This window comes from Mixophyes fleayi, chromosome 7 (genome assembly GCF_038048845.1).
Source record: "Mixophyes fleayi isolate aMixFle1 chromosome 7, aMixFle1.hap1, whole genome shotgun sequence".
NCBI classification, from domain to species: domain Eukaryota; kingdom Metazoa; phylum Chordata; class Amphibia; order Anura; family Limnodynastidae; genus Mixophyes; species Mixophyes fleayi.
The window spans coordinates 108,758,678-108,772,812 of NC_134408.1; the positions used below are offsets into that span (position 1 = coordinate 108,758,678).

Sequence of the window (14,135 nt, forward strand, 5' to 3'; positions counted from 1 at the left end):
GACACTAGTAAGTGGAGGGGAGTAGACGGAGCAGAGAGGCGGCGGTGGTGACAAAATAGCCTCTTCCCCCCTCCCCGTGCATCTGAATGCTGTGCGGCGGCCGTGACAGGTATGGTCAGTGGTCGCCGCACAGTTTTAAAGTCATTTAGTATTCTGTGGCGCCCTCCAGAGCCCGGCGCCCTAGGCAAGTGCCTAACCTTGCCTAATGGGAGAGCCTGGCCTGGGTGCAGAGCTGGACACATCTTGCAATGCGGGCCACTCAGTATATGGGTGGAACTACATTATTTTTACGGGCGCCTTTTTGAGCATAAATTATACCCAACGTGCATCCAACTCAGCTTCAGGCAAAAACAAGTTTTAAAAATAGACTTTAAAAATATAAATAGATCTTCATTAGAAAATAGGGCTCCCAGAACGAGGTATTTACAAATACACAGGCAACAAATGAAAAAATCCGAATGGATAGAACAATTAGGTTTAATTGTTTCGTTGCTTTTATTTCTGTCTCTCGTTCCTAGCTTGCTCCCTTTGCTTTCCCATTAATAAAGGCTTTTCTCTACATAGCTGTATTTTCATATGTATGACACATACATCATGGCTGCAAATAAACATAGTGTTAGTTCTGGCACCTGGATTACTTTCCAAATGCTCTTGTCAGCACCAGGGGGATGATGTAGATATACATCTAGATTTCCCTGTACGGTACAAGGCTCCATCCTGCAAAGTGCTGAGATCATGTAATGTGAGGCAGGGAAGGGCTTGGGAGACCTCTGTCTCCAATTGTAACAACAAGGTAAGAACTCAGCTAAACAATGTTTTTATTAGTGCTCCTGTAATTGCTGAACATTATGCCTGTGTTTTGCTGTGGGTGCACATTCCAATTTAAATTGCTCAGCCCCTAAAGGACCTGATCTTACATTCCTGGAGATAGACCTGGGGCATTTAATGAGAGCAGGGGGACCGGACATCCTCTTGTAAGACGCATTGTCTGCACACAACACAATTCTATCATTCAGCCCCTGCTGGAAGGAGAGGATTATCTGAGCAATATTAAAACAAAACAAGAACAAAACATTATAAAGCCTTGCCAACATGGCATATTTAACCTTGTAACCAAGCTCTGCATTTTAATTTAATAATAACAGTATATATAAACACCACATCAGCATTATGTTTATAGAAATGGTCACGCTCCTGTACCAACACATGAAATATGTTAATAAAAATGGATAAATATACTTAATGATATTTTGAGGCTTATTTATGTAACAACGAATATCTCCGGAAAACTGGCATCTCTTATCGTGGCTGTTCACAGAGAACCTATTTCAAACTAATTTATCATTAAATTCATGTTGGGACTGCACCTCCGATAAGAGGATGTCCCAGTGAAGACTGTCCCAGTCTGTGTTAGTTCCGTGACCGGCTGATCGCCGTGGCGGATGCATTCTCTTCTGGGTTCTCTCCGTCATGAGATATCTGCACATGCGCAAACCAAAGCTTGGCGCAGCTTGTTAAACTGTCCCATTTCACCGTCCACATAGAGAATTATTGGGACAGCTTTAGTGAACATTTTTGTACTGAATGTTGGAGATATCTCTGATATCTACTGCGTAATAGTAATGTTATTTAACTTTGATACTTAAATATCACCCTATTCCTGCAAAAACAGCATGATATATTCAATGAAAGCTAGTCACCAATGTAAAAGTGATATACAAGCATCCTCTCTTCTATATCACAATATAACAGACTCTTACCCCTCTGTGCAGTTTGGGTGGCAGGGTCGACATTCTTTATCCTCATCTGCATATTTAAAGATGAAGCTGTGTGCTCCTTGGAGTCCTTCGGGACATTTCTCCACACAATTTGGACCATCTTTAAAGTTGGAGCATTTTTCACAGTGGTCGGGGCCCTGAAATAATGATGTCTGTTAGGACTAATACAATTAAAACCTGGAATTTCAGCAACTAGCAATAACAATTTGACATTTCTTAGATTTGAGATGCAGACATTCTGACAATATCTATGTAAAACTAGGAAGTAATTGTGTGCATCTACTTGATAAAAGCCAGTTGTATGAGTTCCAGATACTCTCACCATTCCATAGCTATATCAAAAATCTAAACGGAACTTCTCCCAGCTCCCTAGGGACAAATCCTTTACACTCAAGTCGGCATACTCTACACATTTGCACAGCGTTTTCTTTTTGTTTGAATTTCACATTGTAACAGCCGAGCATGACTTCTCATCTAGTTCCCTTACCAGTCCATAACAGGTGGGCGTGTCTCCCTCCGTCTTCTCACATTGGCTGTCACACTTAAGACAAACAGAACCATTGGTGAACTCCCGGGGCTCTCTACGGACAAGGTCATAGAGAAATAACAGGCCGTAAGTGGAATAATAGAGCTCTCAAATGATAGCACATAAGGCTGAACAATGAATACAGGTTTCTGAACTATCCACATACATCTTTATTAATTTCACTAGATATTATGCAGTCTTTATAACCTCTACATATAATCATCTATTTGCTTGTTTATGACTTATTCTGTCCTCCGTCAATAGAGATCTAGGGGTAAATGTATGAACCTCCGATTTCTGCAAGTTGCGAAATTGGCAACTTTGCTGGAGAAAATTTAAAGCGGCGATGGCTTGTAAAGGCAAGTTTGCCTTTACAAGTTATCGCCGCTTTAAATTTTCACTGCAAAGTCGCCAATTTCCAGCGACTTGCATATATCGGAGGATCATACATTTACCTCCCAGACTCTCTATGAGTCAATGGATCTTTATTAAGATCATCAAACTTAGTCATTTGTAAACATCAATGAATTTAATATATAGGACATAGTATTAAATTTTGCTTAATACCTTTACAGGTAGAAAGGAAGGTAAAGGAGGAGAACGGAAGAAGGATAGTCCAATAGTTTAGAATTTGTTCATACTTATACATGTTTTCTTTAGCATAGTCCAAGGCTGACAGATAAGTAAACAAATCAGATATGTTAAGTACTTGAAATATCCAATATTAAGGGTGTGATGGGTAAAAAGTAAACATTATATTAACAAATTAGTTTCACTGGAAATCATGACAAGCTGAAACAAACTGCTTCTATAGTCTAGGGGGTAAATGTGTCAAACTGCAGGTTTGAAAAAGTGGAGATGTTGCCTATAGCAACCAATCAGATTCTAACTGTCATTTTGAAGAATGTACTAAATAATTGACAGCTAGAATCTGATTGGTTGCTATAGGCAACATCTCCACTTTTTCAAACCTGCAGCTGGATACATTTACCCCCGGATCTCTAGTGAACACCATTCTTGAATTATGCTTGATTATTTCAAACTAAGAACTTAACATTGTTGCACCATTACACTGGAAATGTCAAGGAACAGTTCTTTTACAAGGCTGTCAAGCATGTTAAAAATATATTATATGCCAGATTGTTCTGATTGCTAATATAGCATCCAGTTGATACTTATTTCAGCTTACTTGTCATGCACCAAATAAACTCTGCAGACACCTGGATTAAGTATAGCAGGTCTGTGCTTGGATTCCTGCTTTCCAAGCATTGCTGTAAATAAAGATGATATCAGTGCTCTGCCAGGAGAACACTGTAAATGGAGCACATCTGCATCACAATGAGAGAAGTACAGAGAGGAGATGAAAATAAAAGAGAAGGGAAAGTAGAAGCAGGAGGCACAGAGTAGAATCAGTAGGGACAACATGGGAAATGAGATAAGGTGACAAGGATGATGGTAAAGAGAGAAAGGAGGGGAGCAGAGGAAGTGCCTGCAATTTGCTGTAATTATAATAGATGATCTCTCAGGAAGGAAGATTTCATTACTCTGAAAGACTGTTTGTTACTAAGGCATGGGAGGGAAGAGTAAAAATTGATGGTGTCTTCTTAAAGTTCATTGTGCTACAGGCTGGGAGGAAATCTACAAACCAAACCCAAAAAATAACGACATAACAGTGGGCAGCGATCATTTTTGTGATGTAAAATCTTCACCACTCTCTTCTTAAATGTTTGTCTCCAATGCCACTGCAACTACCTGACAATGTAGTCAGTATCCTACTGCCCGGTGCCCTTGTCTATTTCTTTATATCTGTACTATCTGATAATTAACTATTTGACAGAACTCGTACACGCTTGCTATAAATCAAACATTTTAAATGTGGTGCTTTTAGCTGCCCTCACCGCATACCAACCTCAGCTGGAAAGCTTGTTATCTGTATGGTAACACCTCCTTAGTATACATATTAGTCCCGGATGCACCAAAAATGCCATGCAGACAACACAGGTTCAAGCACTGGATGAAAATCGCTCATTTAAACACATATATGTATGGGCCTCTTGTGACACTGTCTATCCTCAGTAGCTGCTGTCTATGAGTTCTACATGAATATGCAGACAGTCCTTACAGGTTCATGTTTCTCTTTGCATCTTGGCCCCCATTCAGTATCGGCATAGGTTGGGCTATAGTGCTCACCACACCCAGTCTTATATATTTAGGGGCATATTCAATTGTTGGCGTTACTGGCCAAAGTAACGCGGCGCGCGCACTATTACCGTCATTACGGTAATAGTGCTCGGAAATACCGTTATTACAGTAATAGTGCCCGTAAATACCGTTATTACAGTACCTTTCACGCTGGATTTCAGTTCGCGGCTCAGGGAGCTGCGAGCTGAAATCCGGGTTAGTATTACCGTAATAACAGTAATACTTTTTTCGCAGCGGAAAACGGGACAATTGAATATGCCCTATGTGTGTAAGTAAATGTATCACTTACATAGTTACATAGATATATAGCTGGACATTAGATTATGACACTTAAACAAGATATTTGTCTTGATATGTCTTACCCAGACCTAAGATTGCAAGATCTGACACATGACTTTCTTCGACTGAAGTATTTGCAGGACAAGCACTGGTCAGACCCCGGCCCCCAACAACCAGCAACGGAACAAAGAGGATGACACACCATTCCTTCTGCAGCTAAAAGACAATTAGAGGAATATGTTTGTTATTCTTTTCATAACTGTCCAAATCACCCAGAAAAAAAAGTCCCTTGTTACAAAACCATGAATTCCTGTGTGACACGGGTTAGAAGGCTGCATCTACAGTGTCAATAATATAACACAAATCTCCACTACACTGCTAATTAAACCAGGGGGTGGGTGAAGAAAATATGCCAATTAGATCCAAGATTAATTAGCCTAATGAACTGGAATAATCTACATACCACCTTTCATGCTTTGTCTACTGCCATGAAGCCAATAGGTAAGCGGTATCTTGGTCATTAAGACCCACACATCTTAACCTACGCGCTTCAAGAGATAATAGAAGTCAAAATTAGCAAAGGCTCTACACTGGATATGTGATTTTGCACAGCAACAAGACACCTTTACAAATGGTCTTAAAGGGTGTATTTGTGTGGCTACATATATTACATAAAAAAGCTCAAAATCCAATGTTTGCTAAAGAAGAAAGGTGAAGTCATGTGCAGCAGTGCGTGTCACTAGCTGCTGACCGCTCCTTACAAGTTAAACATGTGTGTGAATAGTATTGCATTTATAGTACATGTTGTCAATGTAAACTCTACTTATTTCAATGTTCTTTAAATCAATATACCATATCTAAGGTTGACATTGCTCTACGCATTTTGAATAAATCTTAAACTATGAATTTTGCATCAAACATGGTTCTGTCCTTGTATTCAACAACCCTACCTCCATCATTGTTAGAATTAAAAGGTAAATAATAATCTAATCTTGGCTGATCCCTGAGCAGTGCTGCCTTAGGCATATGTGTAGTTTATCTAAATGGTAAGTATAGCCCTGAGTATAATATTTGCAGTATTATAGTGGAAATTGATTTGTCTTGCATCATGGTAAAATCAATGCATATAATTTATTTACTAGCACAAATCTGACAGGGAAATACTACAGTATAGATGTGCAGCTGTTTTGAATGTAGGTAAACACACATATGAAATGATCAGATAGGGATATACTCAATAGTTTAATGACAGACATACATGCTGCCATGAGTTGAAGTTTAAATGCTTATATCCCCCATAGTATCATACAACCAACATCATAAAAATGCAAAGATCCAGTCACGGCTGCTTGAAGACATAAGTGAGCCCTAATACCCTTTATAAAACACAAGGGAAAACCATATCTCAAAAGAAGAGTATTAAAATATTGTTTTATTTGTGTCCAGTATAACAAATGATGTTGTATATGAGTTTCTCACATCATTAGAACTTAGAGAAGAAAGGTCAGAGCTCTGTAATGGAATACTGATCTAGGTTATGGTTATTATAATTAATACTGATCTAGGTTATGGTTACTATAGTTAATACTGATCTAGGTTATGGTTACTATAGTTAATACTGATCTAGGTTATGGTTACTATAGTTAATACTGATCTAGGTTATGGTTACTATAGTTAATACTGATCTAGGTTATGGTTACTATAGTTAATACTGATCTAGGTTATGGTTACTATAGTTAATACTGATCTAGGTTATGGTTAAAGCATTACATTGAATTATTTAAAATCTGACCATTTTTGGATCACTTTTATCATGCATTATACTAAAGGAAACTTCTGGCCCTGGACCTAGTAACAATAGCAGCTGACATTAGTATAATTAAATCCCAGGAAATCTGGGGTATGATAAAGGAAGAAGATATGTTCCCGCCTATGCCCTGCATTGGTAGCCAGTTTACATAAGGCATTAACTGATGCCAAGGTAAGGTAGACAGGACATTTCTCTCTTCGATAGCACCTCCTGTAAATTTATAATTGTAACATTTTTGAATATAACAGGTGGTTCAAATTATAATAGGGAAGTTCTGTGCGAGTGTTTCTTTATAATATTACAGGCCATTACAGCTGCCATTAGGTAAGAATGAAGGTAGCTTTGGTTGTTGTTATAAATGGTTGGTGCTACAGTACTACACATCAGGATACATTGCAAGCATATGTAAAATTATTACGTAAAGTGGACATCTCTTTAATAAACTATTAATAAATAACGCTACACTTTTCAGTAATGTACATAACTGCAAAAAACAAATATTCATTAACAACTTCAATAAAGGAAAATGAATCATTCTTATACATACAATAACATTTATGGACAAATTATCCTCCACAAATGACTATTTTTTCCATTCTATATTCTTTCATAGTTGCTTTCTCTTAACATGAGTGGCAACAGAGTTTCCACTAGATGGTTCATAGTAAAATGTTGAATTTAATTAGGAAAAAGATGTTTAGCATGAGAATGCACCAAATAGAGTGACATTAGTACATACATTCGGCTGTATAAGTGACTTTGTGTAAAGAGCATAAAAGTACTCTGGCATATAAAAATGAGTTGCTGATTTAAGCTCCTATCTGGTGTGTGGCTAGTTGTACCATGTTATCCCACAAGCCCATTAGTGACCATGACACTAGATACTGACTGCAGTTCTCTGCTTTCCTGTTGTCTCTGATGGTGGGTTTCTGGTTGGACGTCCTGAACAGCAAGGTCCAGTTGATGGTATTGTAGTAGCAGAGATTGTGGTTATCAGTAATGTAGACATTGCCAGCACTGATCTCTTTCAGGGACTGGAGATGTAGGGATGTGAGGCTCTGCCGCTTGAGGATGAGCAGTGAAATCCCACTTTGTGCAGAGAGAAAACAGGAGACACAAAACAATAAGTCAATAACTGTGTTCTATATATATGAACATTGGAACAATATTGCAAAATTTACATTCAATTCAGCAATCAGTGTTACAACTCTATAATAATATGTAGGCAAACTGCTTATCTCCATGTGTTCATAAAATTTACACACAACTCTATTTATTCAGTCTTTAATGGTGACTGGTCTACTGTAAAATAATATCATTATAAACCAAAATAGAACATTTTAGTCTAAGGAGTTATATAAAAAAATAAGCTTTCTCAGGATGTAGGAGGATATTCAGACATGGTGGTCTAAATATCTTTCTGATAAGATATCTATGTGATATGCAAGGGCATAACTACCACAAACAGATAAAGGCAATTTGTCCAAATGCCTCTAATCAATGTTGGAGTTCTTGTGGAAGGGAGAGCACCCTATCCCACAACTTCCCTTCTGGAAAATGTTCATCGCCTAATCCTGTCTATAACGCACACATTAAATGGTACATATTAAATGGTAAGAAATGTCAAATAGTGACACATTGGAAACACAAAGACCTCTTATATCAATCATCAATAGAGTGTGACTAGTATAGAATAGTATAGAATTTATGATTAGCATCATTCACAACAGACCAAATAGATTCATGAGTACTTGGATTCCAAGGATGTCTCACGTTATGGCCTCCTCTACTTCTCAACGCATACAGGTGACTCTGCAACATGATTGATAGCACTTAACTTCTGCAGGCCAGCCCTGAGTCCCTAATCATACAACTCCCTCTTTTTACTTTAAGTTGCAGTATAGTGATACTTATAAAACAGGGATCAAGTAGGACAGGAATATGAAGATTACATTGGTATCTGATTTTGAATTATATTCTCTACTGTCATATAACAGTCTTCAGTGTAGCAATACAAACACCAGCCTCTCATTCACCCAACCCATGTTATACATCACCTGGAGTTGTCCTGCATAAACACCACTATAATGCACAACCTGCCATGAGCCTAAAAATGTTCAGGATATCAAATAAAATAGCTTTCCATCCCAAAGGTGCTGAAAGGGGTTGAGGTGAGTGTTCTGTGCATGCCACTAACAGGGGCATTGCCATGCTGAAGTGCATGAGGGCCTTACCCAAACTGTTGCCACAATGTTGGAAGCACACAATTCTCTAGAATGTCACTGTATGCAACGTGAAAGGCAACCAGATCTGTGTGTATGTTTGTTACCATTGATCTTTGCAATTATACTTCATTGTATATTGTCATTTATTTCTTGTACGTTTCTTACGGGTAATATATTGACCCTATATACCTGTTCACCTGGTTTTCTTTTCCCCTATCATCATATCATTCACCACCTCTTCCCCTGAACAAAATGTTAACTTGTTTCTGCTATTGTTGTCATCTACTTGCATTTGATTGTGGAAAACTCAATAAAAAGTATTTTGAAAAATGAAAAAAGAAAGGGCCTTGCCCAAAATGTTGCCCCAAAGGTGGAAGCATACAATCCTCTATAATGTTGTTTTAAGCTGTATCACTTTGTTTCCCTTTCACTGGAACCAAGGGGCCAAACCATGAAAAACAGCCCCAGACCACCACCAAACTTTACAGTTGGCAGTACGCATCCGAAAAACCCAGATTCTTCTGTCAACTCGTTTCCACTGCTAAATGGCGGTGTGCTTTACACCACTCCAGTTGACATTTGGCATTGTACATGGCATGTGTGCAGCTGCTCGGCCATGAAAACCAATTCTTGAAGCTCCTGAAGAAGAGTTTTTGTGTTGCTGTTGCTTCCACAGGCAGTTTGGAACTTAGTTGTGAGTTTCACAACCAAAGTCACTGAGCATTTCAGTACGTATCATTCCACTGATAATGTTTGACTATGGAGAGTGCATGGCTGTTTGCTTGATGTTATGCACCTGTACACTAAATACAAGGGATTCCACCAACTTTTGGTTATGTTCTGTGTGTATGTCGGTATATATATATATATATATATATGTATAAAAGATGAACGGAGAGTGGATAATTAGTGGAGAAATAGCCGGGTTGTGTAAGACTGTGAGCAGCACATTCCCAAAAATAAATATATATTTTGTTTTTAAAATCCCAAGTGTTTAAATCTGAAAGCAATAGTGCGATAGGCAGTATCAGCGACATCTGAACAATTTAGGGAAAAAAACAGGGTGCTGTTTGATTGTGAGCAGCACACCAAACAAAAAATATGTTTTGCTTTTAAAATCCAAAGTGTTTAAATTTGAAAGTGAGGGCTTTTTTGCCTCTCTATCTGTCTATATTACCCAGTATTGTGTTATTACTGTGTTTGTTCCCAATTGTAAAGCACTACGAAATTTACTGGCACTATATAAATAAATGATGATGATGATGAAAGGAGGAGGTGTCTTATTGTTGCGTCACAAAGGCTACAGATGCCTTGATAAATGTTGTCTGGGTAGGGATAAGAATATTTCCACACTCCAGAGGTATATGCACTTATCATGGTCATGAGGTGATACCACTGGTGACTGACTTACTTGGACACATACATCATTCTCCTCATTATCTTGTTCAAGTACAACACATTGCAACATTTTCAGATCCACAATTATCCCCTCATCCTGTTGTACATTATCAATTTCCAAAGTAGCATCCTCAATTTCTATGTCAAAATCATCATTACTACCCATCCTCACATTTCCAAAGGTATACGGTCGACAACTAGACATTCATTTTGTCGACATTCAGAAAGTCAACAACATTAGGTTGACAGTATTATTAGGTCTACAATTCAAATGTAGACAGTATCATATGGTAAGGGACAGGGTTAGGGTTAAGGATAGAATTAGGGAAAGGGTAAGGGATGGAGTTAGGGATATTATTGTTGCTCTAATAATACTAAGTCAGTATTTATTAGGCCGACAATTCAAATGTCAACAGTATCATTAGGTCAACAATTAGGTCAACAATATTATTAGGTCGACAATTCAAATGTAGACAGTATTATAAGGTTAGTGTTAAGGTTAGGGTTAGGGATAGGGTTAGTGTTAGGAATATTATTGTCCACCTAAAAGTACTGTTTACATTTGACTTGTTGACCTAATAATACTGTCTACATTTGAATTGTTGACCTAATAAAACTGTCTACATTCAAGTTGTCTTATTATGCTGTTGATGTCATTATTATTGATTTTCAACCTATACTATGGTGTTGACCTAAATGTCAATCATGTAACTGTAGAACAGATGGATCACACCCAGCACAAGGTACTAACGAGATGTAATGCCACACATTTTATTTGCTTCAGCTATTTGCTCAAAGCATTTCAGTCGTGGGGTGGGCCTACCCTGGAATATCTTCTTTCCTAAAATGACCATCCCATCATCTAGTGCTCTGCCTTTATGTTTTAAAGGTGTCACTTATTTTATTAAGCTGCCATCCTGTGTGCCACTGCTGTGCCACAATGTTTCACAGGGACTGTATCTTTTAGTAAGCTGCCATGTATATTTACTGCTGCTCTGCCACTAATTTTAGCCAGCCAGTTCGCTGCAGCCTTTAGCCACAATTGGTGAACATTCTGACAGTTGTGAAGAGATCATTAGAAAATAGACTGTAAATTAATGTTAATGCTTTAAATGCTAATGTAGGAACAAAAACAGCTCCCAACTGCATGATTTTACTTGTTTTTCACAACTTTCTTATGAAATCCAGATCCAAAGCCAAAACACATAAAGATTTGTGGGCACAACCAAAAGCGAAACACAGAGATGATATTAGAACCAAAACACGGGGGTCTGCGCACATCTTTTATAAATACTGTACATCTATCTATCTGTCTGTCTGTCTATCTACATACACATATATCAATCCAATATATAAATCTTGGACCCAGCACCCACCTGTATAGGGAGGCTGGGTCCTGGGAGTTTAGTGAAAAGAAAGGAGGAATCACGGCAGAGAGGTGCCATCCAACACTACCTCAGGTGCTGAGAACTACACCGCTCAGCATGCCTGAGGAGGATGTGAGGTCATAGCCCATCAAACCGGGAGAGGCTGGTGCCAAAAAGGATAGTTATAATTTTCTCCATCTGCCAAGTGCTTTGAGCACAGAGTGTGACGCTTAACATGGAACTGCTCCACAGCCACATCCCAGAAAGCTAGAGTACCGATCAGAGTCCTTATTGAATAGTGTTACTAAGATTATTACTATTGCTGAATCTGCCATTTCATCATTGCAATTACTCATCCTAATATTGCATGTCAGTACTACATATCATCATTCATTGTCATTATTGAGTGTAATTGTTCAGTTAATCTTTCACATAAATATTGTACAATTTTAATTGCTTTATCATTTACATTTAATGGTTACATTACATAAATATAATTTATCATGTTAAGGGCATTTAAGTTACACAGCCATTTAATAAACGTGCCAAGTGGCTCTTCCCCCTTTCCCTGTGATATGTGTGACTTATCACCAGTCATTTATTGGGAGTCAGACAGGGACTTCCTGAGTCAATGCCTGGTAGGTAGATGGTAACACATATATATATTACAAAGTATTAACCTGCTATATCAATAAATATCAGGCTTGACGACTTACATAAAACATTGACTTATGTTTGAAAATGCTAAATTGTAATACAAAACTTAAAAAAGGAAAACTTCTAAACATGTAAACCAATATATGAAATGTATAACACTAGTGATTGTCTTAGAAAAACAAATAGTGTTACATTGCTGACAGTAAGGAAAAAAAATATTTATCTGTTAAGCCAAATATTACTTTTTGTTTTGCTGCTTCATGATGAAACCATTCAATGTAAAATAAGGAAATAACCTAGGACAGTTCCATTTAATTTTCATATAAAAGCTCATTAGGCCCTAATCTGTTACTGAACACAGCAGAGAGCTGACTATACCGTCTTTAGAGAGGCATGTGGATTACTTGGCTCACTAATTAGATTATCACATATTTTCCCATAGACGTGTATGAGGATTAACAGTGACATACTATGATATGTGCACCAAGGTGCAACATGGAATGTGAATGAAAGTCTATTTTAAGTAATTATTCTCAAATAAAAATAGTCAGTAGAAAAAAAGGGGTTATTGCCAGCAATAATATTGCCTTTGTATGGGGAAGCCAATTTAACTTACCAATACCTGTTCTGTTACCACCATCATAGGATGGCTTTAACAGAATTGAGGCATTAAAAACGCTTTATTCTCAGAATAATGCTATTTAATGCAATCATAATTTGAAAATATTTATTTTAAATTAACATATATGTTTGTACTTTATTTTATTTATTAATTTCATTAGTGGAACTACAATGCATGCTCACAACTGCAGAGACTGTGACAGCAGTGGTTAGACAACTCTTAGAGCCTGAGTCATTAAGGAGAGCAAGGCAAAAAAAAAGGAGCAAATCTGAGACGGGACAAACCATATTTCAATACAAGGGGTGCAAATTAGTTTATTATTTTGCATGAAAGAAAAATACTGTCTTATTTTTCATGTAGCACACAAATACTTGATAGCTTTATTTTTACACTGAAATTTAAAGCTGATCTAGGGCATGCCCTACACCAACTATAAACCTGTGCCCATATTTTACATTTACCTCCCCTTTCAATACAACATGGTTTTGCCAAGGTGCAAATTTACACCCTTTTTTTGCTTTGCTCTCCTTAATGACTCAGGCCCTCAGTGTTTATGGGGTCAATAATAAATAGGCCCCTAGGTTACAGTAGACTAGATGAGAAAGTAGAGTCTAAATTAGCATGTTAGCCTTACCCTAGTACAGAAAAGACAAAAGATTGTTGTAGTTTCTTACCATTCCTATGATAGTAGAATTTGTGAGGGTGTTTACAGATACACAATATTTCATCATATATACAGAAATACTGAGTGAAGCCTTGAAAATACGTAATAGCATTGGAAATGAAACCTTGCAGTTTACAAAAGTTGAGATTTAGGAATACCGAAGAAAATAGAAAACTTGATCTGAAATCACAATCCCATAGAAGTCTACAGATCCTACGCTTCCAAAAGGCCAAGGATAATGACAAAGAGTGTGATGGTCTTAGACTTAAGAACCAGAAATTCAGCAGGTACTTTAGTAACTTAGTTTTCACTTGACTGAGCAGAGCAATAAATGGTTTATAAGATTAATGGAGGAAGAGCGTAAAGACAGATCTACAGGTCTGGAGGTGTAATTGAATGCTGTAGAAATCAGTAACCTAAAGGAATAATCTAATATAGTCTTACATCAAAACACATTTTCCGATGTTCCTTATAAAATAGCAAATAAAGTCACTAAATAGTATTAATAGATATATATGAGTCTGTGCATTACCGATTTGGATAATATACATGAAATAACTCAAGGGTTTATGCTTAGTTAAATATATGCATGTTCCTCATATGCTTT

General features: G+C 37.5%; 1 protein-coding gene across 3 annotated transcripts in view; it reads right to left on the reverse strand.

The window, feature by feature from the left end:
* The window catches only part of ERBB4 (erb-b2 receptor tyrosine kinase 4), a 634,946-nt gene that overhangs the window by 156,945 nt on the left and 463,866 nt on the right, over positions 1 to 14,135 (reverse strand). For 2 of the 3 annotated variants that reach the window (XM_075180321.1, XM_075180319.1), the window contains exons 12-15: positions 7,485 to 7,684; positions 4,869 to 5,001; positions 2,266 to 2,359; positions 1,761 to 1,915 (exon numbers count right to left, since the gene is read on the reverse strand). In XM_075180321.1, the coding sequence (XP_075036422.1) occupies positions 1,761 to 1,915; positions 2,266 to 2,359; positions 4,869 to 5,001; positions 7,485 to 7,684 (582 nt within the window). The remainder of the gene's footprint in view (positions 1 to 1,760; positions 1,916 to 2,265; positions 2,360 to 4,868; positions 5,002 to 7,484; positions 7,685 to 14,135) is intronic. The other variant, XM_075180320.1, reaches the window with a different exon arrangement.